Genomic DNA, 22,688 nt, shown 5'->3' on the forward strand with positions numbered 1-22,688 from the left:
GTAGAATGCGACAGCTAATATAAAATATATAGGGGGTTGCAAAATTATATGTGTATTTAATTGGACGTCTTTGGTTTGCATTACCTAACGATTTCGCCCCAAAATGTAAAAGCTTTAAAATTGAGCCTGTTTACCTAACGTATACTGTATTATACACATTAATGGTGTGTCCAAATTGAGTAGTGATCTTCTACTACGAAAGATGAAATGTTATTTACAACTTGTTGAGTAGATCGAAGAAACTCAAATATTTTTCAATTCTTCGTGATAATTGCAATTCTTTGAATTTTGAACATAACATATCGCCCTTGTCCTTTCGAAGGGACGTTTTCATTTATTTTTATTTTAATTAGGTCACCGATCGAAAGGATCCGAATTACAACTTGGTTTAGAATTTAACCTAATCGACGACATAAGACATCAAAAAAGTAGCAAGCTAAAAGTTATTATTTATTATACAGTCATACATCACAAAGCATCAACAATTCATCATAATTTAAACATCACAACAGTGAATTAATACAATATATCAAAGAAAGTACAAATCGAACACAATCACTTATAACTTCAATCCAGTGCCTTCTAGTTTTTCTTGGACGATCTTGTCAATCTTGTCCTCCATTTCTGGAGTTAGATAATTTTTTGAGTCCCCGACTTCCCCTTTCCGAAAAAAGAACTTGTAGTCCACGCCGTTTGATGTTTTCCCGATCTTGTTGATCTCAAAACTGCTCAAACTACGTAGACAGCACAATTCCAAGATGTCTTCAACTATTCCACTATGTTCTTCTTCCTCACTTATTCGACAACTCAAAAACTCTGCAAGCCTCTTGAGCTGAGTACATGGGTCTTCTTTCATTTCCTCGTACCTCATGAAAAGGATATGATCGGGATCTTCCAAGCTTCCTCTCCAATAGCTCGAGACTTGGTCCCAGAATGGACCGTAAAAGCTAACTCCGCTGCAGAACGACTCAAACATAGCCTCAAGAACGTGTCTCTCTACTTCTTTTTTCAGGTAGCTGCACCTGAAAAACCAACGAGACACTAACGCGTCCTTCACATTTCTACACAAGTACACGATCTTGCAAGGAGAGTCTTTAAGTGTTTCTTGCAGCGTAAGCAACGGCATGTGAGTAGAGAAAAGCCTCGGTGATGATGACAGCTTGGTCACCAAGTCTGGTGTTTGGCTACTAAGATAGAGATTAGCCTCGAGAGACTGAACTAGCGCATGGGGGTTTTGGGATAGCAAAGGATGATCATCAGAAGAACGGTGTTTGGATCGCTCGAGGAGGGAAACTGTGAGTGCCTTGAGCCAAGTCGCGCCTGATTTGGGGAAAGAAGCAATGACAATATCGGAGTCTTGAGGCTTGAAATTTCTCTGGAAATTTAGGACACCTTGGAGAGTAGCAGAGTAGTACCAACATCCTTGGTAGTTGAAGAGCTTGTTTCCTTGCGTATCTATGTCGGAACGAAGTGAAGAGATGAGAGTCTTTGTTTCTTCGCTTAAATTGTCGTCTCTCAAATTCTTTGGAATCTCCTTTTGATCCATAATTTGGGGTAATTGTGACTACAAATTATGGTCATCCTGAATTACAGACCGATCTATTTATATTTAGTAGGTGAATATATATATATATATATATATATATATATATATATATAAATATCCGCCAATAGTATAATTTTCTAATTTATATTTTTTGGACTTTTTTTGTTGGTTGTTTTAACGTCGATGGTATTTATATATATATATATATATATATATATATATATATATCATTTTTCTTTCCTGTATAATGCAACATTGTTGACTTACACTATAAAACATGATCAGGTCCAATTAGTTTTTAGTATAACTAGTACATATTGTAATTTTGAAACAATTATACATAAAACAATTAGTAATCATGTAAACTATGAAATATGTAGAATTCACTATTTAATTTCATCTCAGTATCAATTGAAAATGAGTGTTATTGTACGTCTTACATATATTAGATTATTAGGTAAGGTACCAAGAACATGTGCACTGAAAGGTTTAAAGAAAACACATATCCACCACTCAGAATTCCAAACCGGAGTCTTTATATTTCTCTCCTATGATCATATCGATTTTGCTCTCCATCTCAGGAGTTAGATGATTCTTGGAGTCACCAACCTCTCCTTTGCGGAAAAAGTTAGAGTAATGCACATTGTTTTCTGTTTTACCTGTCTTGTTGATCTCCAAACCGCTCAGATTACGCAAAGAGCAAAGTTCCAATATTTTGTCTATAGATCCACTGTGTTCTTCTTCCTCAGTGAAAGGACAACCCAAAAAATCTGCAAGTCTCTTAATCTGAGCAAATGGCTCGGCTTTCATGTCCTCGTACCTCATGAAAAGAACATGTTTGGAGTCGTCCAAGCTTCCTTTCCAATAGCTCAATACGTGTTCCCAAAAGGGTCCATAGAAGCCAACTCCCCTGCATGACGACTCAAACAAAGACTCGAGAATGTTTTTGTCTACTTCTTTATGACTATAAGCGCACCTGAAGTACCATTGTGATACCAAAACGTCCTTTACGTTCCTGCACACGTACACGATCTTGCAAGGAGAGTCCTTTAAGGGTACTTGAAGTGTATGCAAGGGCATGTGAGTCGACAACAGCCTTGGAGATGATGAGAGTTTTGTTAAGTCTGGTTTTGAGCTTTTAAGATACAGAACGGCCTCCAAGAACGGTACTAAGCCATGAGGATTATTAGAGAGCAGAGAATGAGGATCATCCGAAGAACGGTTCTTCGATCTTTCTAGGAGGGCGAACGTGAGTGCCTTGAGCCAAGTCGTGCCTGATTTAGGAAGAGAAGCGATGATTATATCGGTGTCTTGAGGCTTGAAACCTTTTTGGAAATTAAGGACTCCTTGGAGCGTGTTGGCGTAGTACCAACATCCGTGGTAGTTGTAGAGCTTCCCTAGACGATCTTTTTCCCAAGGAAGTGAAGAGATTAAAGTCTTGGTTTCTTCGCTTAAGTTGTCTTCTCTCAAGTTCGGCGGAAGCTCCTTATCCATCTTTTTTTCTCTGGAGTTGTGGTTTAATGAATCTGTTCTGCTCCAAACGCAAATGTCACTATTTATATATGGATGCCTTGGTGGGTAGATCACTGCTTGGTTTTAATATAGTTAGTGTTATAGTACTTTTGTGAATTATAGGAAGAAAACAAAAAAAAGTTAAAACGATTGTAAGCAAGTAGAAATGAGAATTTCCTATTTTCACTCCATCCATGAAAATTTGGTATTTATTTTAGATTAAAATGTACGAACCTTTATTAGTTGTTAATTATCTTTGAACTACGTACGTTGTTCTACCAACAATATCTTCATGATTTCGTCCCAAATAAAGTTGTTTGAAACTTTAGGTTTGTATATCGATTACATATTAAAAGTTAGTGCTGCTTATTACTATTACTTCATCAATCATTTCGTTTGTCATTTTAAAGATCTTGCAATTTCTTTTACATCAATAAAAATAGAAATATTGATATATTCGTAAATGGTTTCAGAGGTGGAAAATATATGACGCTAACCATAATTCTAACTGTTTTCGCGATATCCGAATGGAAGATTATAATAGTGTAGTTTGTATGTAATTAACATAATGATTTGTGTTAGTGTCATCAATACATCATCAAAACAAACAAAAACTACCCAATTGATTGAACAAAGTAGCTAGGAGCCCTTACCCTGCTTGGGAAAAAATCAATACCTCATTATATATATGGTTCAAGCTGTTCAAACTCCTCATTATATATATGGTTCAAGCTGTTCAAACTCCTCACATTCCCAACTGATCCCGATTGACTTTGAGCTTTTCAACTACCTCTCATCCACTCGTTTGCCTGTCTTAGTAACTCCTCAGTTTCGAAAACTCTTTGATGCCTCTCTGTAAAAATCTCATTAATATATAACATACAATTAGGAACAAGGACACGCTACCCTTTCTATTGGAATATCAACCATGGTATATGTTGAGTGGGCATACTCTCAAGCCCATAAATGTTAAAACAACAAAATACGATTCGGTCACGTAAAGAACATCCTCGCGAGACCATCTAGAGCCCATCAAAACGACCTTTATCAATCATATTTTTTGTATTCAAGTAATTTATATATGATATTATTTTGTCTTTCTAACTATGAAGTTTTTTTTTTTTTGAAATTAACTATTAAGTTTATAGGAGATTAATTTTATTTGTACATTAGCATGATATATGTAAAAGCATCAAAACAAGACTTCTTGAAGAATCTTTTTTTTTTTGGAAGATTCGAGTTTATAATTATGATTAGACCATTCATCAAAATTTCATGTATTGCGATTGAATGGTCAATTTGTTAGATATACGGTAATATTTTAAGGAGTTTTAACATAATTCAGTTAATACATGACGTACTGTACAAAGAAACTTAACTTAAAATATTGCAATCTTTTATGTATGAATGTATTTCTCTAATTACTTATATTTCATTTGTGGATAAGAATCCACAAACATACAAGTTCCATCTTGTTCCTTCTTTTGTAAACACTGGAGAGATGTCAGAGAAGAAAAAAAGAAGACAAAGTAAGTGATCCAGCACCACTTGTTCATGTACACCATTAATTCTTTGACTGCCCTCATCTTTGAACTTGGACACCATTGGATCAATCAATTATGGTCATTTTATGTTTGTTGTCCGTGACGTAATTGTCGAAACAGTTGAAATCCACCTAGATAAAAGGACCGATTGTTCTAAAATTTAAGTAACTAATAATAGTAACAAAGCTTATAAGTACATCAATAATAAATGTGACAGTGTGACAGTGTGAGTATGACAATAATTTGTTTACTTTACAAATTTTGTGAATTTGTTTGTTTGCATTTCAATTAATCTTTTACCATTTTAAAATAATTCAGAAATCATTACGAAATAACAAAACTTAAGGAAATAATGAACCAATGTATTTCTTGCATAAGCTCTTTAGTACAGAGAGTTACCGTTAACAAATTCTTTAAAAAAAATCCCAAGATGCAAAGAAACTTGATTTTAGGACCTTTTACCTTTTTGGTACCTACTGAATATCTAATCATTATATAAATTTCCCCACCAAATTGATCAATGGGTCATCTTATCTTTTTCGCCTTTTGCCTTTGTGACCATAAAAGGATTTGATAAATTTCATCATGACAGCCCAAAAAGGTGTGAATATCCATTGATAATAACGTGGCACCCCTATGAACACATAAGAACATATCTAATTGATAATAGTATTAGACTTACAACATTAGTATGCAATTGAATGATTCGTTCAAAAGAGTTAATCTTACTAGTTACATTCATAACGTGGGCATATCTAAGTCTACTGTATGAGATATTTTCTTGGTTTGGGTATGAAAAATGCTATCAGTTGAAAGATTTAATTTGAAGAGAGAAATAAGTTGAACAAATTTTTAATTCCAATATAATATATAGATATATGAACCGGGTTTAGACCGGTTTAGTTAACCGAATCCTTGCGTACTATAAAGCATGACTTACCATCTTTCTTCTCAAACAACAATTCCTAATCTTGAATCTCAAACAACTATCTCAAATCTTGAATCTCAAGAAACAACAATGTCAGAGATCGCCGGAGACTCTTCATCATCTGAAGAGACAATCAATAAACCAAACCGCGAGAGGAATGTCTCTGGCGAACTTGACGTCTTTGAAGCCACTCGATATTTCTCCGACTTCAACGAACCAACTACGATCGAGTACTCAAGAATCCAAATTCAGAAACAAAGCATTGTTACAGAGAATCGACAGAAGAGAGTACATCCCGAGACAGAGGAGCAGCTCCCGAAACCTAGAGTCGTCGTCACAAAGCCGCAGAAGAAGGAGATGAAAAGTGGCGGCGGTAGGAAGCTAACCAGTTTCTTGAACTCTCTTCTTCGCTCAGCGGGTCTTAAGAAGTCAAAGTCAACGAAGGAGGTAGAGACTCCACGAGGAGAAAGGATGAGGAGGAAGAGCTGCGTGGTGACGACACACGTGGAAGCTTCTTCGCCGGTTTCAGGTGCTGGCGTGTGGCGTTTAAACGCGCGTAGGAGAAGCTTTGATGAGAAACACGTGAAAGATTTAAAGAAGAGTGGTCAGAAGCTAAACGTAAGGCTTTCTGAGAGCCTCTGTTCAGTCGAAAGGGTTGAGTGTGGTGGATACGAGAGTGATTCAAGTTCTGAATCTGATCTTTTTGAGTTAGATTTTGCTAAATCAAACCTTAATTAATTAATTAACAACGGTCCGGAAAAATAGTCCTCTAATGTAAAAGTCAGTATTATTATCAACCTATATATTACAACTTTATTCTAAAATATGACAGATAATTAAATTTACACCGCCTATTTTGTTATTTAATCGATTGAAAGTTTTTGATTTTGTTTGTAGGGTGAATTTGGGTGGAAGCACTCGTGGGATATCTTATTTTGAAACTTAAGTCAATTGGAAATCTACTAATAGTCAACATTTAACACAGCAGAGAAGTTGCATTAATCAAAACCCTAACAACTCAACTGCATCAACAACTCCGTTTTCTCTGAAAGACTGAAACCCTAGCAATCATCTTTTCACCCTACCATGCAATTTCTCTATAGTGAACTAAAGCTGATGGGCCGCCTCCCCAATTCATATATCTTCATTCCCCAATCCCCACTGCTATACTATTCTACAATACACAATTAGTAGTCGTAACAATTTCTTATATATATTCCTAAAAGTTGTCAGAGCATGTTGTAAAATAAACGCAGAGCATGTTGACGAAAAAGTCGAAGAAACGTATGGATGTGTTCGGTCCTCGATAAGATTTTTGATAATCACATGAGATTTAAAGTGGACAAAGAATAAAAAACATCTTACTACAATTAAGAAATTAACCCAAAAGAAAAAACCATTTAGGGGAGGTATTGGTTTAGGATTTAGAAAGAATTTTAATGACTTTATGTTTTTGCTGATTTTTAGAATCATAGAAAATTGAAAGTTAAAAATGAAGGATTCTAAGAGATTGTTTAGGAAGTTTTTTAAAATCTTGCTGATTTGCTTTTTCTAATCTTGTAAAATCTTTCTATTTGATGAAAGAGTTTTCATGACTTTTGTTATGAAGAAAATGATATAAAATCCTAAACCAATAACATAAAATTTGAATTCATTAACAATCCAAGATTCTTTTGTTTTACTTGAATAACATAAAACCTTTAATGAATTTATAAAACTCTTAATCCAATAACACTAGATTTATCAAGATTTTAGATAACTTTTTACAAATCCACAACCAATAACACCAAATTTTTAAAGAGTTTTAAAAAGTCTTGATTGAATAACAACATATTTACCTAACTTTTTAAAGTCATTAAAATTCTTTCTAAATCCTAAACCAGTATCTCCCCCTGATATATGTAATTTGAGTATTTGACTACCTCGATGAATTAAATTTCATGCCATTTAATAAACATAAATGCAGTAAATAATTCTATTTATTTACGATTTTCCCATCCTTTTTTTCGTAAATATATAGTATACGGTCATGTATTACATACTGATAGTGATAGTATCATAAATAATCACCACTATATTTTTATCCTTCGTAAATTTTTTGCCAGTAATTTTATCCTTCATAAAACTAAATAATCTGTAAGAATTAATGTATTTACCATTTGTAGCTTAAACTCAAATTACTTTAATTTAAGACCAAAATTTATACTATATATATTATATAATTATCATACTTTTCTTCCATCACATCACAGATTTGCATTACATTAAATTGGATTTTTTTTTAATCTAGTCAAATATGGTTTATTTCCTTCTATTTGTGATCATAGTATTTTGATTTCCAATTCAGAATAAGACATTAATTACCATTTAAGAGGTTGCCCAAAGAAAGGAGAATTATTAAACCTTAAGGAAAGGTATTCTAAACCTTAAGGAAAGGTATTCTACATTTATATTAATATGATTTAATCAGTTTTTTTTGTGAAAGTTATACCAACGTTTTTCTACGAAAGATTGATCTCTTCTTGGTCAAAGCAACAAGTCAGTAACAATGGCCAGTTTCAAATTCTTCTTCGCTATCACAATTTTAGTTATGTTTCATCCCGCAGCAATCTCTTTTGTTTCTTCCAGTTTGGAGGTAAGGCATGCAAAATTTTATTTACTTTTCTATTTTCTTAAAATAATTGTCATTTCTACAGCCATTTTCAGATCAATCTTAGAGATCCTAAGATGTCATGCGAATTCTGAAAAGTTTGCGATATTCATCATAATTTCCTCTAGTCGAATATATATTCACATTTTTAGTGATATAATTAGGGATATTGTCATTTATATTACAATCTAAGGTTTTGCATCAATTTAGCTCGGCGATCAATGCTCGTCGAACGAAGACTGCAATGTTGGACTTGGTTGTTATAAATGCGGTATCGATGTTGCAAGATGCGTTAGAACAAATATTACAGATCCATTCTCCGTTGTGGTAAGTAATTAAAAACAAAATTGAATTTACGATAGTACTAGTTTAAAAAAAAATCATGATTATTAATTTATTGTTTTTATCAAACGTATCATGAAGCATTAACGTTTTTTTTTTTTGGTAACAGAACAATTCGATGCCGTTTAATAAGTATGCATTTTTGACGACCCACAATTCATTTGCCATTGAAGGGAAACCGTTTCATGTGGCGGCCCAAGAAGATACTATAGTTCAACAACTCAACGTGCGTTTTATTAAATCAAATACTAACTAAACAATGTATGTTTTTCTTAAACTATTTGAATGTTATGTTATGTTACTTTTTTTTTGTTTGTTCAGAGTGGTGTTCGAGCATTGATGTTAGATACGTACGATTACCAAGGAGATGTATGGTTGTGCCATTCGTTTGACGAAAAATGTTTTGAGCTTACCAAGTTTGTAAGTTCAATCTCTATATTTGCTTTTGTAACAATTGGAGCTTTAAGTTTTGTCTTTTATTGGAAGAAAAAATATATTGGAACATGCAATGTTTTGGTGTAAATGATTAGTTTTGTTATGTCACTTTTTAGAATCGGGCGATAGATACATTCAAGGAGATATTCGCATTCTTGACAGCGAATCCATTGGAGATCGTGACATTGTTCTTGGAGGATTACGTCAAATCGCCAAACGGGTTAACCAAAGTGTTTACCAATTCCGGTTTGAAGAAATTTTGGTTTCCGGTTCAAAATATGCCTTTGGGTGGCCAAGATTGGCCGTTGGTTAAGGATATGGTCGCTAATAACCAACGGTTAATCGTATTCACTTCAGCTGAATCAAAGCAAAACACCGAAGGAATAGCTTACCAGTGGAACTACGTAGTGGAAAACCAATGTGAGTGTGATGAATGAAGATACCAAATTTCCGGTTTAATTTTAGTTAGTTTAGAGATAAACCGATTAACCCCAGTGTGGTTATTTAATTGTCAGATGGGGACGATGGAGTTAAACCAGATGAGTGTAGCAATAGAGGAGAATCTGCACTATTAACCAACAAAAACAAAGCTTTGGTTTTGGTAAACCATTTCAGGACAGTTCCGGTTAAGATCTTGACTTGTGAGGATAACTCTGAACAACTTCTCGATATGATTAAGACATGTTACTTAGCCGCAGGGAACCGATGGGCCAATTATGTCGCTGTCAACTTTTACAAGGTAAGATTATACTTTCACAACGTAAGTTTATATAAATTACATATGGTTCAAAGACAGTAATGATTTTTTTTTCCTTGGGGTTGAAACAGAGGAGTAATGGAGGAGGAACATTTCAAGCAGTTGATAAACTAAACGGAGAGCTTCTATGTGGACGTGATGATGTGCATGCTTGTTAATTTATTATTACTGCTATAACGATGAGCTAGTTCTTGATTACTTTCTTGACTACTTTCTTCGTGAGCTTTCTATGTGTACGTGATTCGATGCTTTACTAATTTCTTCGTAATGTCCAAAAATTTGACGATTCAGAACGTTTTGAGTTGATCGGTTGAGAAGACTGGAAATGGGACCTTGAAACCATTTTGGTAAAATTGTAAAATCATTATCCCAATGAAGCTAATGAGAGAGCCTCCTGATGACACAATGCAGAAAAGCTCAATTCTGATTGCAAATCCAAAAACTCAGCATTTTGGATACAGAAAACAGGTAATAATACATTATAAAAGGCAAGAGGACCTTGGAACTAAAAAAACAAAACCCAACAAGAAGTCAGAGGAACAGAAACATGAAACATTTCAAGCAAGGATCGAAGTAGAATTAAAATATAACCTGAGGAAAAAGAGGGAGGAAGGGATTTTCACAGAGAAGTAAAAGAGAGAGAGATGATTTGAGTGAAACACGTTAACGACAGATTTAACAAAGCACCATACAATATATATAACTGCACACCACCAACATAGACGCCATTGTAATCACGAGGCAGATGGATACCAAGGTTGTGGTTATCATGTGATTACCACTCTGCATGCCAACGTTACCACTCTGATTCGCTCTGCATGCCAACATTTCATACAGAAATCAGAGAAATGCCTTGTGATCCTGAACCTACTTTAGCTCATATTCATAAGCTCTCAAGTTTTCAAAAGGAGATAGGGACAAGGCAGGACTGGTAACTTACTCAAGCACCAACGACAAGACACAAGAAAACTGAATATCATAAGAAGCCTTGGAAAACAAGAGGAGAATAAAACCATCTTTATTAAATTAAAATGCAGTATTAATTGTTAAACTTACAATGGTTACAATTGGTACAAAGAAATTAATTTGGTAGAGCAGAGAATAAACTTTGGTAATAATAAACAGATTCCTCGGCGGTGGTAGGCTTAAAGACAAAATCATAAGATTTGGTATGGAGATCATGTATGACCATTGCTTGCAAGTGCTCACGACCATGAAGTATTAGCTTATTCTTGTCCAGAATTGCAATCGGTATGAGTGCGCACTCGGGTTCCCCCAACCAAGAAAAAGTTTTGGTGAGATCTATGGAACACAATTGCTTCCATGTCATGTTGCCGCCCGAAGAGTCAAGCGACCATATGACTTGGTTGGGCCAGTTCTTCTCAGTTACGCACAAGCGGTTGTAGAGGACGCACATGGTGTAGTTGTCTGGGTCAGATATATGGGGAAAGGGAGTTTTAGAGATGACTTGAAAAGTTTCCATGTGAAGATCGAGAGATAGCACTTTGGTTTCTTCACAGGCGGTATACCAATAGAGTGACCCATCCAAATACACGGGTTTATGGTAAATAATAGGGGCAAGTTACCTCCAAGCGTTGGTGTGAAAGTCGAAAACTTCACAAGTAGTAACGTTGTCTAGGCCAAATTCAGATGAATTATATAACCAAACGGGCTTGTATGTGCCCGTGACTTTGTCTTTACCCAATCCAAGCTTACAAAATGGGAATGAGGAATGTCCTTTCTTGGCCCTATCCATCTTGAGCAGTTCAAAGCTGCAACGATTTAAACTTTGTTGCCATCTAGTGGCAGGGTTGATTACAACAACTGGATCCCAGACACTATGGACACATACGAGGCCGTCACAACTACCATAGCAAACCGCACAGCAACTAGCAGGGAACTTGACCGTAGAGACTACTGACGACCCAAACACAAATCTCCTTGGAGCTTCACCATCTTGAAGGGAGATGAAAAGCACATCTGGACCTCGTGATTGCTTACCACGGATAAATGTCGTTTTTTGAAACGGTTGGATTCGATTGTGGACTTCCACTGCTTGGATAATAACTTGAATCTCAGCAGAGACTTCACAGGAAGTCTCTCGAGGATGAGCTCTACAACATCGTGTGGTAGCAATTCCACACTAGAGCGATGTCTTTTTAATACAAAACTCGAGATCGAGCTCGAGCGTTTTCTTTTCAGCATTGTCTTGTCTTGTCTCTAATTGATCAAAAGAGACGATCTCGAGGGCTTTATACGCGAGCTCGAGCTTGCAATTGTAAAAAAAAAAAGGAAAACTTCCAAGTCAGTTTCCTTTTTCCTTGAAGATATCCTACGAGACCATGATTGGATAAGTTTTGAGATCCTCATTAGATTTCTTCACAAACAAGCAAAAGGATATGGGGAAAAAAGTCAATAGATTGTAGGGTAGATTTCAAGGATCTCGAAGGCTATATATAGATATGTTAATGGGCCGAACCGCCAAAAAGGCCCGTTTGCATGAAAAAATCGATATTGTCTTCTCCCTTTTTTTTTTGTCCAATTGCTCTGAGAAGGTGTGTATCGGAGAGAGAGGGTTGAACAATCCGAATAAGGTTGTTATGGTAGGTAGCTAACATCCGTACTACACGATCCGAATAAGGTTGTTGAGGATGAATTAAGTAGGTAGGTAGTTAATATATGTAATACACATCTCTTATTTGACTCGCAGGTTGATGTAGAAGCTGTTTGGTACACTTGCAAGATGTAGAATCTACTTATTGGATTCAAATAAGTAGATTCAATCAGTTTTTTTGTCAAAGTTATACCAACGTTTTTCTACGAAATATCGATCTCTTGGTCAGACCGTCAGAGCAACAAGTCAGTAACAATGGCCAGTTTCAAATTCTTCTTCGTTGTCACAATCTTGGTTATGTTTCATCCTGCAGCAATCTCTTTTGTTTCTTCCAGTTTGGAGGTAAAGCATGAAAAATGTTATTTACTTTTAAAATTTCTTAAAATAATTATCATTCCTACAGCCATTTTCAGATCAATCTTGAGATCCTAAGCTTTCATGAGAATTCGAAAAAATTCTGGGATATTCATCATAGTTTCCTCTAGTCGAAATTTTTTTCACATTTTTTTGTGATATTTAGGGATATTATCATTTATTATGTTACAATTGACATCAATTTAGCTCGGCGATCAATGTTCGTTGGACGAAGACTGCAATGTTGGACTTGGTTGTTATAAATGCGGTATCGAGGTTGCAAGATGCGTTAGATCAAATATCACATATCCATTCTCCGTTGTGGTAAGTAATTAAAAATATATATATTGAATTTACGATATAGTTTTTAAAAAATTATGATTATTAATTTATTTTTTTTATCAAACGTATCATGAAGCATTAATGTTTTTTTTTTGGTAACAGAACAATTCGATGCCGTTTAATAAATATGCATTTTTGACGACCCACAATTCATTTGCCATTGAAGGAAAACCGTTTCATGTGGCGACCCAAGAAGATACTATAGTTCAACAACTCAACGTGCGTTTTATTAAATCAAATACTAACTAAACAATGTATGCTTTTCTTAAACTATTTGAATGTTATGTTACCTTTTTTTGTTTGTTCAGAGTGGTGTTCGAGCATTGATGTTAGATACGTACGATTACCAAGGAGATGTATGGTTGTGCCATTCGTTTGACGAAAAATGCTTTGAGCTTACCAAGTTTGTAAGTTCAATCTCTATATTTGCTTTTGTAACAATTGGAGCTTTAAGTTTGTCATTTATTGGAAGAAAAATTATATCCGAACGTACAATGTTTTGGTGTAAATGATTAGTTTTGTTATGTCACTTTTTAGAATCGGGCGATAGATACATTCACGGAGATATTCGCATTCTTGACAGTGAATCCATTGGAGATCGTGACATTGTTCTTGGTGGATTACGTCAAATCGCCAAACGGGTTAACCAAAGTGTTTACTGATTCCGGTTTGAAGAAATTTTGGTTTCCGGTTAAAAATATGCCTTTGGGTGGCCAAGATTGGCCGTTGGTTAAGGATATGGTCGCCAATAACCAACGGTTAATCGTCTTCACTTCAGCTGAATCGAAGCAAAACACCGAAGGAATAGCTTACCAGTTGAAGTACGTAGTGGAAAACCAATGTGAGTGTGATGAATGAAGATACCAAATTTCCAGTTTAATTTTAGTTAATTTAGAGATAAACCGATTAGCCCTAGTGTGGTTATTTAATTGTCAGATGGGGACGATGGAGTTAAACCAGGTGAGTGTAGCAATAGAGGAGAATATGCACTGTTAACCAACAAAAACAAAGCTTTGGTTTTGGTAAACCATTTCAAGACAGTTTCGGTTAAGATCTTGACTTGTGAGGATAACTTTGAACAACTTGTCGATATGATTAAGACATGTTACTTAGCTGCAGGGAACCGATGGGCCAATTATGTCGCCGTCAACTTTTACAAGGTAAGGTTAAATATCATAATATGGTTCAAAATCATAATGGAGTAATGAATTTTAATTTTATTTTCTTCTTTGGGTTGATACAGAGGAGTATTGGAGGAGGAACATTCCAAGCAGTTGATATACTAAACGGGAAGCTTCTATGTCGGCGTGATGATGTGCATGCTTGTTAAATTATTATTACAAACAATGATGAGTTAATTCTTGATTACTTTCTTGACTACTTTCTTCGTGAGCTTGCTATGTGGACGTGATTCGATTCTTTACTAATTTATTCGTAATATCCAAAAACTTCACCATTCAAAACGTTTTGAGTTGATATCAAGAAGAATTATGCTGCTTGACAAAAAAGGGAGGCACATTACTAATAGGGCAGAAAACAAACTTTGGAAATAATAAACAGAATCTCCGCCGGTGGTGGGGTTGAAGACAAAATTATAAGATTTGACCATTGGTTGCAAGGTGATAGAGGCGGATTTACCTTAAGAGTAGGTTGGGCACGTGCTCTATAGTCTATAGTAGTTTTTAGTAACAATAGTTAATTAAATCTGCTAGTTCAGTCGGCAATAGAATACCCTATGTGTCATCATGGGTCTCGAGAAGAATTCTTTTGTTTCTACAATCTTTTCCTTTTCTTTTTGTATTTGTTATTTTGTTTTAGTCTCTTCCTTTTTCTATATTCTATTTTTTTTTTAAAAAAATCGAATTGAAACTATATACGTAATGGAAGCGTTAAAAAAACTATATGCTTAAGTTCTGTTTTATTTCTCCTTTTCCAGTTTAACTTTTAACAAATTTATTTCATATTTTTTATTGCAATATCTTAATTGAAAATTGTTTAGTCAAATTAGTAAACATTATATAATATCTATTTTTTGTAAATCATTATTATTTTTAGAGTTTATATCTGTGTAGTAATATGGTTCGGTAGATAAGTAAATTTAAAAATGTATTATAAATTAATTAAGAATTTTAAATTTTTGACTCTGTATTTTTCTAATTAATAAATTAATATATATATCTAAGTATCTAACATATGTAATTTAATATAATTATAAATCATTGGAAACAATAATTTCAAAATTTTTTATTTTGTTTTAGTCTCTTCCTTTTTCTATATTCTATTTTTTTTTTTAAAAAATCGAATTGAAACTATATACGTAATGGAAGCGTTAAAAAAACTATATGCTTAAGTTCTGTTTTATTTCTCCTTTTCCAGTTTAACTTTTAACAAATTTATTTCATATTTTTTATTGCAATATCTTAATTGAAAATTGTTTAGTCAAATTAGTAAACATTATATAATATCTATTTTTTGTAAATCATTATTATTTTTAGAGTTTATATCTGTGTAGTAATATGGTTCGGTAGATAAGTAAATTTAAAAATGTATTATAAATTAATTAAGAATTTTAAATTTTTGACTCTGTATTTTTCTAATTAATAAATTAATATATATATCTAAGTATCTAACATATGTAATTTAATATAATTATAAATCATTGGAAACAATAAATTCAAAATTTTGGTTTATTTTTCGATTTCAAATCTTAAATTATATTAAATATTATCCAAATATATATATATATTTATTTATTTAATATGTTATAACATAAATTATTATTATTATTTAAATTTGTTTTGTGTCTGATACAAAATATTTTTGTTGAGTTGAAGTATCAAGTTATTTGATTGCACAATAAAATTTCAAAGAAGAAGAGATTCACCTCCTACAACAATGGGAGTATATGATACTTGTGGTGACTCACTCAGTTGTAGGAGAGATAAGTTTGGAACGCGTCAACACAATTGTCAACTATGACATGAAAGATTGTGGTAAAACATTTGTTCACTTAGTGTTCACTTAGTAAGTTTAATATTTATGATTCATCTCAGGTAACATAATTTTGTAATGACCCTATTTAGAATAATGTATTTATACGACGAGAGAGCTGATCAATTTGCCACTAAAAGAGTTTTTGTCACATTTGCATAATCTGACTTAGAGATTCTTAACCAAGTTTGGAGTTTGATCATCTTGATAAATCCTAAATCCACTCATATTGAGTTTGGAAATTTTTAAAAATTGCAATTTTTCAAATGTTAAACAGGTGAAAGAGAGGTTCCACATCGATTTTAAAGAATTTCCCGAGCAGATCGATATATCTATGTACCGTGAGTGAATCTTTTTGGGTATGTTTGCTTACATTGTTGGGTATGTTTGTAGTACTAAACATGTACATTTTTGGCTTATGTTGGGTATTTTTATACTAATAATGTTTTTTTTTTTTTTTGCCAATTATTTGTTGTTATTGTTGTTCTTCTTTTACCAGTCAAAAGACCGAACCGCTCTGTATATGTTATTGGGCCGAACCGCCAAAAGCCCATTTATATCTCACTGAGAGAAAAAGGATTATTTTTTTTTTTTTTTTCCAATTGCTCTGAGAAGGTTTGTGAATCGGAGAAAGAGAGGGTTGAACAATGGCGGCAGTACAACAGCAGCAAGCGATGCAGAAGAACACGTTGTATGTAGGAGGTTTAGCTGATGAGGTCAACGAATCGATACTTCACGCTGCGTTTATACCTTTCGGCGATATCAAAGACGTGAAGACGCCTTTGGATCAAGCGAATCAGAAGCATAGATCCTTCGGGTTTGTTACTTTTCTCGAGAGAGAAGACGCTTCTGCTGCTATGGATAATATGGATGGAGCTGAGCTCTACGGTCGTGTTCTCACTGTTAATTATGCTCTTCCTGAGAAAATCAAGGGTGGTGAACAGGGTTGGGCTGCACATCCACGTATGTTTCTCTTTTACTCTTTCTCTCTTCTCTCTAATTGATTTTGCCCTAGAGTTTTGCTTAAATTGAGCTATTGGTGATTTTGATTTTGGGGTTTTGTGAATGAGTCTGGAATTATTGAAATTAGGGTTTACAATTGGCATTCTTGTAATTTATTGATTCTGCAATTAGCTTTACCAATTGGTTCTTAGATTTGCGGATTTGAAGTTAGCTCAAGTCTATGATGTTAAGAAGTTAGCTCTGCAGATTGATTCTGAAATTAGATTACTAATTGGCTCTTTGATGTTAAGAAGTTAAGTTAGCTTCATGTTTATGATTGATCTGTTTGCTTCTTGATTGTCATTGTCTAACAATTGTGTCTTCTTGGTTTTGTTTGCTTTTTGTTTCTTTCAGTTTGGGCAGATGCAGACACATGGTTTGAGAGGCAGCAACAGGAGAAGGAAATGCTGAAGATCCAAGCTGAGAACAAGGCTGCCATGGAGACTGCTGAGGAACTTCACAGGAAGAAATTGGCACAAGACCGACAAGGTGAGATGGAAGAAGATACAGATATCAAAGATGATCCTATGGCTAGAGCCGAGGCTGATGCTCTAAACAATGGCAATGCCTAAATGAAAGTAAGCATTACCGGATTCTGTAATGAACCTTGCTCTGTAGTATAAGATGTGTGTTTTCGCTTGACTGTAACACACTATTACTTCAGAGAGTTTTGAGGTTAGATTGTGTTTCTTGAAGTTGCTGAACATGTTATTGTTATAGTTAATAGATTTTGTAGTTCGGAGAAACTTGTTTGGTTAGAAAAGTGAAAAAAAAAAAACCCATGTTTCTAAACCGGATGCTCTTCATACAAAAAGGGTCATCACTGATAGAAAAGAACCGTTCGCTTTTGGAACAAAGAACAATATCTAAGTCCTACTCCGAAAATTTAAACCTTGTCAAGTTTAGACCCCGCTGGTTTATCCATAAACCAGATCAGATTCCCATTGCTTGGGTGGACTAGCCTTGCAGGCAGGGACAAAGAGCTCTCTTGTTTGGGCAAATCATCGATAGCTAAGTGGATAGCATTGGCTTTGGATTCTCCTGTTGCTACTACAACAACATTAGCAGCTGAGTTAATGACGGGCAAAGTGAATGTGATTCTCTCTGGTGGCGGTTTAGGAGAGTCAGTTAGGAAAGTGACCCAATCGTCCTTCACCACAAGTGCTGGATGGTTCGGGAAGAGCGAGGCTACATGCCCATCCGATCCCATCCCAAGCAAGATCAGATCAAACTTGGGGCAGTCACTATTATCAGACGCAGCCACAGTTCTTGTTCTCACCATCTGCCTGATGGCGAACTCATACTCTGCTGCAGCTTCCTCCGCCGAAACTGTGTCGTTAATCGAACATATATGTCTCGGAAACACAAAGACCTGAAAAAAATTAAAGTTGCAACTCTCAGAACAAACAAAGTCAACTTTACAACAAGACAAAACCACACACAAAGCTGCATTGACCGGAACCATGACTGGATTAGTTTTTTTTCTCAAACAAGCCAAGATTGGAGCAAGAAAAGTCAATAGGTTGCAGATTCAAGAAAAGCAGCTAGCCACACGAATTCTTCCACCTAGAAGCTATCAAGAACCAATCCAAAACAGCTAACCTTGGAGAGGAGATTGTCCTTGGCGAGTTTGTAGTTGCTATCGTCATGACTCTTAGCTACTACGCGCTCATCCGCCCAAAAGACATACCATTTCGCCCAATCTATAATCTTGTCGTAAGGTGGCTCGATCAATTTTCTGTTGAGTAACTCATTAAAAGATCAATCAAAAGAGACTGAAAATAAAATCTTAAAAACTTTTTAAAGGTAAAAATTGTATATGTACCCCATCAAACTAATGAGAGAGCCTCCTGACAACACAATGCAGAAAGCACCATGCTCTTTAATTGATGCTTCTGATATCTCAGCTATATAATCTACCAAGTCTATGCTTAGCTCCTGCAAATTCTCATGAACCCTAATTTCTCCTCTGTCCTTATGAGTCCAAGTAAGTGCCATTTTGCTTCCTCTGTTTTTGTTCAGCAACTCTACATGAAAAAACAAAAATGGGATTCAAGAATCTAAAGCTTTAAGAGAAGAAAGAGATCAGCTTTGGATTGTAAGAAGTATAACATTCACATTTTAAGGAAACAGAGATAAGATCAAAAAGCTCTGACTCTCAACAATTCGAATTTGACTAAAAATCCAAAAATCAGCATTTGAAATATTCAGAAGACAGCAAATACAAAGTAAAATAATATAAACAAACTCAATCGAAGGTAAGAGAGGATTCTTACAAAGGAGTTAAAGAGAAAGGTAAGAGAGATGATATGAGTGAAACAGGTTAATAATGATAGATATGATTTTACAAAAGCACCAGATGATAATGATTATATAATTGCACCATCAACACATAGGCCATGTCTACATACATTCATATAGATAGAGATATGCACAAATGCACAATGTTATTTATATATTGGGTTTGTGTGTAAACAAAGGACTTCCAAATAAATCTGCCTTTATATAAATTAATAACGAAAACGCCTCTTGGGAGCGAAGAAGAATTATAAGAAATTTAGAGATTTTTACCTTCTGGGTTTCCACGTGCATATCGTGATTGAAGTAAAACACACAAACAAACAAAAGTGAAAAAAAAAAAAAAAAAAAATCAAACTAAAGAAGGATAAAATCGACGAAGTACCTGCAATTTTTTTTTGATAAAATCAAGTAATAGGAGAAGAAGCTCGGTAGGGTTATTTAAGAGGATTTGGTTTGGTGGTATTTAGAAGAATTTAAGGTTTGAGATGAAGATTAGTTGTGCCATTAAAGAAGGGTTTATCTTTTTGGCTTTTGGGGGGTGTTTCTATGGAATAAATAGATGTGTGAATACAATAAATTATAAGAAATCTAAAACAAGTAACAAAAACAACTGTCAGTTCATAAAAGACAAATGGACCAATCAACTTCTTTGTGTCTTGTCAAAAAGCAAGTAATGTGGATAACTTCGTTTTCTTTTCCTTTTCTATAATTACTTTCCTTAATTTTCAAATTTTATGAGTGGCTTAATTTTTCTTAATTTTGTCAATACTATTTTCTATAAGCCTAAGTTTTATACAGATAAAAATAAATTAATGATAAAATAAAATAAAAATTATGGCATATCGAAAGCCCCACAAAATTGACACATGAACACTTACCATATATGCCCCACTTTTCAGGAATCTTAGGCACTATGATATATTGATGCGAATAATATTATGATAAGGGTAAATGGGTAATATCTTTTGGGTCAATATTGGATTTTACAACATTTTAGGGATTGTATCACGAATGACCCAAAAATCACCAGTAATGTTTAGGTCACACACGTATCTTTTGTTTTTTTCACACTATTCCATTTTATATTTACAAGTAAACAAACAAGAGAAACACATGTTAATGTTAAATCGTATGATTTTAATATGATATTTTGATGTAAATTAGATATATATATATATATATAACACATAAGTGTTTGGTGGAAAAGTAAAGTTAATCCAGATCAACTATACTTCTTAAACTACAGTATCTTCTATTTTTAATCTTCCTTTTTTTTTATCATGTCTTTTTGTGATTGTGAACCTCAATCACTTCTTATGTTGACAATAAAAGGCAAAATTTATCAAGTAAAACCTTATATATTAATAATTAATCGTATTTAATGAACCACTAATATGAACTACATCAAAGAGGCCAGCCCAAAGCATAAGTTATGTATTATTTTCGAAGCGATAAAGGATTGAATTTTAGTGGGTAAGGCCATTTGGATACTTGCATTAATTAATGTTTTACAATTGGTTAAAGTAAAATGTTGATTCCTGCCTTATGAACTTTTTAACCAAGCTAGATTTGGTCAGATGATCACATTCATGAAATTGCCAGGAGGTGACGTGGAGCTCGAACCTTAGGTTTGAGACGATCTCCGAAGTCCGAAGGATAACACTAGCTAGATAGTGGAACAAAGAAATGGTTATGATGTCTATAGGATGGCATGCGATGTCATCATTCTCCAACTAGTAGGAAAATTTGGAACAAGATGTACAAAATTTAGTTATCAGTCGAATTAAGGAATAATCAACGACTTAATATGTTAATTATACTGTGCTTTCTAAGTTTATAATTCTTGGATGTCCAAAAGATGAGAGCCTCTTGCATGAGGGCTCATTAATCGTCTTTCACGAAGTAGCACACGCGTGTAAGAAAATCTTCTTAGAACTTTTGAGGAAGATTATCGCGAAGAAGCCCACGCGACGATTCTTTTGTCTTATTACATATCCATCCATGTTACCATGTATGGCATTCATATTCGTTCATTCTCAAAGAGGAGAGAAACCATCCAATAATGTGTGTGTAGGGTTTGGGAAAAATGTGAAGGAACCACTCAATATTGAGATAGATGGAGACTGGTACCAGCAAGATCATATCTTTGCGAAAAATACATACTTTATTATCACCATCCTTCGTGATAATACACACACACACCTAAATGAATCATGGTGTCTCTCTGTTAACATGTATCTGATATCTCTGCACTAAACCGATGGATTAGGATTTTTGTGTTTAACTAATTATATTCCTACATAATTGCATAACTAATTATTGAAGATGAATCATTACGTTTTTAGTATTACGCTAATTAAAAATAGGGAAAAATAACAAAATTTTATTTTAAAAAATAGAAAACAGGAAAAATAAAGTACAATGATTGTAAAATATGGATAGAAAATTGTTTGCACATGGAAACAACACCGCATTGCTTCCCTGACAGGTAAAGAGACCAGACAAACTCCCAAGTTGTGGGACACATGACTCCTTCTTACATTAGCTTTTCCAAATTGAAATGAAAAAAACTGTAATGATTATCTTTCAGATAATAAGTAAGACTATCAGAACATAATATGATATGTAAAACAAAGTATATGGATCCAAAAAACATTTACAGTATCTTTTTACCCAAAAGATAGGTAATAATAATATATGGACCCAGTAGTCGTTTTTTATTTATTATGTCCAAATTTCATGTCTCTATAGTTTTACCGCAAAGACTCAAAACTTAGAACCAGAAACAAATCAACCAAAAAAAAAACATATGGTACATTGGTACTTAAAAGTTAGATTAAAAGACAAATATGAGAAAACATATATTCGATTAAGTTGTTCATATTTGAGAAATCCCGCAGCAGCTTTTAAATTTGTTGTTTGCATCAAACAAGAATGTTGATTCAGTTTAATTCCTTGAATAACCACCTCTTCGGTATTCTCCAGCAAAGTTTGTTTAACAATTTTGGAATTTATAATGATCCACACCTAAACCATTGAGGTCATGATAGTGACCTTAATAGCTATTTTAATCCAACAAATTATATGCGTTTAGTAATACTAGGATTCTTGGCTATAGCAGGTGAAACTAGGGCTATCATCCTAGAGAAGTTATAAATTTTATATTGGTGGATCAATCATATTCTTTAGTGGGTCTGTAGACACATTAATTGAGGCCTAACACTAGTTTGCTACTACAAGTTTAGGACCATAAACTACCCTCGCTCTTTTTTTCTTCTTCAAGTTGGTGATTGTGCGAGCAGTACGCACATAAATGCCAGATCTCTTCAAAACTCCCGAAGCAATTGCCATGTTTTTGTTGAGTGTTATG

General features: G+C 34.2%; 5 protein-coding genes and 3 pseudogenes across 9 annotated transcripts; 4 read left to right on the forward strand and 4 right to left on the reverse strand.

Annotated features, from left to right (window-relative positions):
* Nucleotides 1–427: 427 nt before the first annotated feature.
* Nucleotides 428–1,580, reverse strand: LOC104740023 (cytosolic sulfotransferase 1 pseudogene; annotated as a pseudogene). The gene has a single exon (XR_015579519.1). The product of XR_015579519.1 is annotated as a cytosolic sulfotransferase 1 pseudogene (transcript).
* A 321-nt stretch (nucleotides 1,581–1,901) lies between these two features.
* On the reverse strand, nucleotides 1,902–3,073 carry LOC104740024 (cytosolic sulfotransferase 1 pseudogene; annotated as a pseudogene). The gene has a single exon (XR_015580596.1). The product of XR_015580596.1 is annotated as a cytosolic sulfotransferase 1 pseudogene (transcript).
* Nucleotides 3,074–5,561: 2,488 nt separating this feature from the next.
* LOC104740025 (uncharacterized) lies at nucleotides 5,562–6,354 on the forward strand. Its single transcript, XM_019235857.2, has one exon. The coding sequence runs from the start codon at nucleotides 5,621–5,623 to the stop codon at nucleotides 6,266–6,268; it is 648 nt and encodes a 215-aa protein (XP_019091402.2). The 5' UTR covers nucleotides 5,562–5,620; the 3' UTR covers nucleotides 6,269–6,354.
* A 1,609-nt stretch (nucleotides 6,355–7,963) lies between these two features.
* Nucleotides 7,964–10,067, forward strand: LOC104740026 (PI-PLC X domain-containing protein At5g67130-like). The gene is made up of 7 exons (XM_010460521.3): nucleotides 7,964–8,165; nucleotides 8,391–8,507; nucleotides 8,632–8,748; nucleotides 8,844–8,942; nucleotides 9,074–9,377; nucleotides 9,473–9,696; nucleotides 9,786–10,067. Exons 1-7 carry the CDS (start codon nucleotides 8,079–8,081, stop codon nucleotides 9,870–9,872), a joined length of 1,035 nt encoding a protein of 344 aa, XP_010458823.1. The 5' UTR covers nucleotides 7,964–8,078; the 3' UTR covers nucleotides 9,873–10,067.
* A 728-nt stretch (nucleotides 10,068–10,795) lies between these two features.
* Nucleotides 10,796–11,919, reverse strand: LOC109128643 (F-box protein At1g11270 pseudogene; annotated as a pseudogene).
* Nucleotides 11,920–12,358: 439 nt separating this feature from the next.
* Nucleotides 12,359–14,487, forward strand: LOC104740027 (PI-PLC X domain-containing protein At5g67130-like). Of its 3 annotated transcripts, XM_019235844.2 has the most exons (8): nucleotides 12,423–12,670; nucleotides 12,890–13,006; nucleotides 13,127–13,243; nucleotides 13,333–13,431; nucleotides 13,562–13,865; nucleotides 13,961–14,046; nucleotides 14,138–14,184; nucleotides 14,268–14,487. In XM_019235844.2, exons 1-8 carry the CDS (start codon nucleotides 12,584–12,586, stop codon nucleotides 14,308–14,310), a joined length of 900 nt encoding a protein of 299 aa, XP_019091389.2. In that variant the 5' UTR covers nucleotides 12,423–12,583; the 3' UTR covers nucleotides 14,311–14,487. The 3 variants fall into 3 exon arrangements, with proteins under 3 accessions (XP_019091388.2, XP_019091389.2, XP_019091390.2); XM_019235843.2 differs by having other exon boundaries at nucleotides 12,359–12,670; nucleotides 13,961–14,184; XM_019235845.2 differs by lacking the exon at nucleotides 13,961–14,046 and having other exon boundaries at nucleotides 12,424–12,670.
* A 2,084-nt stretch (nucleotides 14,488–16,571) lies between these two features.
* On the forward strand, nucleotides 16,572–17,809 carry LOC104740029 (uncharacterized). Its single transcript, XM_010460527.3, has 2 exons — nucleotides 16,572–16,978; nucleotides 17,372–17,809. The coding sequence occupies exons 1-2, from the start codon at nucleotides 16,663–16,665 to the stop codon at nucleotides 17,587–17,589; spliced, it is 534 nt and encodes a 177-aa protein (XP_010458829.1). The 5' UTR covers nucleotides 16,572–16,662; the 3' UTR covers nucleotides 17,590–17,809.
* On the reverse strand, nucleotides 17,754–19,887 carry LOC104740030 (putative 6-phosphogluconolactonase 1). The gene is given in 5 exon segments (XM_010460528.2): nucleotides 17,754–17,911; nucleotides 17,913–18,389; nucleotides 18,620–18,755; nucleotides 18,843–19,044; nucleotides 19,701–19,887. Coding segments are annotated over 4 exon segments (807 nt in total). The 5' UTR covers nucleotides 19,016–19,044; nucleotides 19,701–19,887; the 3' UTR covers nucleotides 17,754–17,890.
* Between the last annotated feature and the right edge of the window lie 2,801 nt (nucleotides 19,888–22,688).

This window comes from Camelina sativa, chromosome 14 (assembly GCF_030686135.1).
Source record: "Camelina sativa cultivar CO46 ecotype springtype chromosome 14, ASM3068613v1".
In the NCBI taxonomy this organism is placed as follows: domain Eukaryota; kingdom Viridiplantae; phylum Streptophyta; class Magnoliopsida; order Brassicales; family Brassicaceae; genus Camelina; species Camelina sativa.

Excerpts from the sequence above, each read along its gene's own strand:
- LOC104740026 (XM_010460521.3), top strand. The coding sequence starts at position 8,079 with ATGGCCAGTTTCAAATTCTTCTTCGCTATCACAATTTTAGTTATGTTT. Across the intron at positions 8,166-8,390 it reads TTGTTTCTTCCAGTTTGGAG|CTCGGCGATCAATGCTCGTC; the intron begins GTAAGGCATGCA and ends GCATCAATTTAG. Across the intron at positions 8,943-9,073 it reads GTTTTGAGCTTACCAAGTTT|AATCGGGCGATAGATACATT; the intron begins GTAAGTTCAATC and ends GTCACTTTTTAG.
- LOC104740027 (XM_019235843.2), top strand. The coding sequence starts at position 12,584 with ATGGCCAGTTTCAAATTCTTCTTCGTTGTCACAATCTTGGTTATGTTT. Across the intron at positions 13,007-13,126 it reads CATATCCATTCTCCGTTGTG|AACAATTCGATGCCGTTTAA; the intron begins GTAAGTAATTAA and ends TTTTGGTAACAG. Across the intron at positions 14,185-14,267 it reads TCGCCGTCAACTTTTACAAG|AGGAGTATTGGAGGAGGAAC; the intron begins GTAAGGTTAAAT and ends GGGTTGATACAG.
- LOC104740025 (XM_019235857.2), top strand. The coding sequence starts at position 5,621 with ATGTCAGAGATCGCCGGAGACTCTTCATCATCTGAAGAGACAATCAAT.
- LOC104740029 (XM_010460527.3), top strand. The coding sequence starts at position 16,663 with ATGGCGGCAGTACAACAGCAGCAAGCGATGCAGAAGAACACGTTGTAT. Across the intron at positions 16,979-17,371 it reads GGGTTGGGCTGCACATCCAC|TTTGGGCAGATGCAGACACA; the intron begins GTATGTTTCTCT and ends TGTTTCTTTCAG.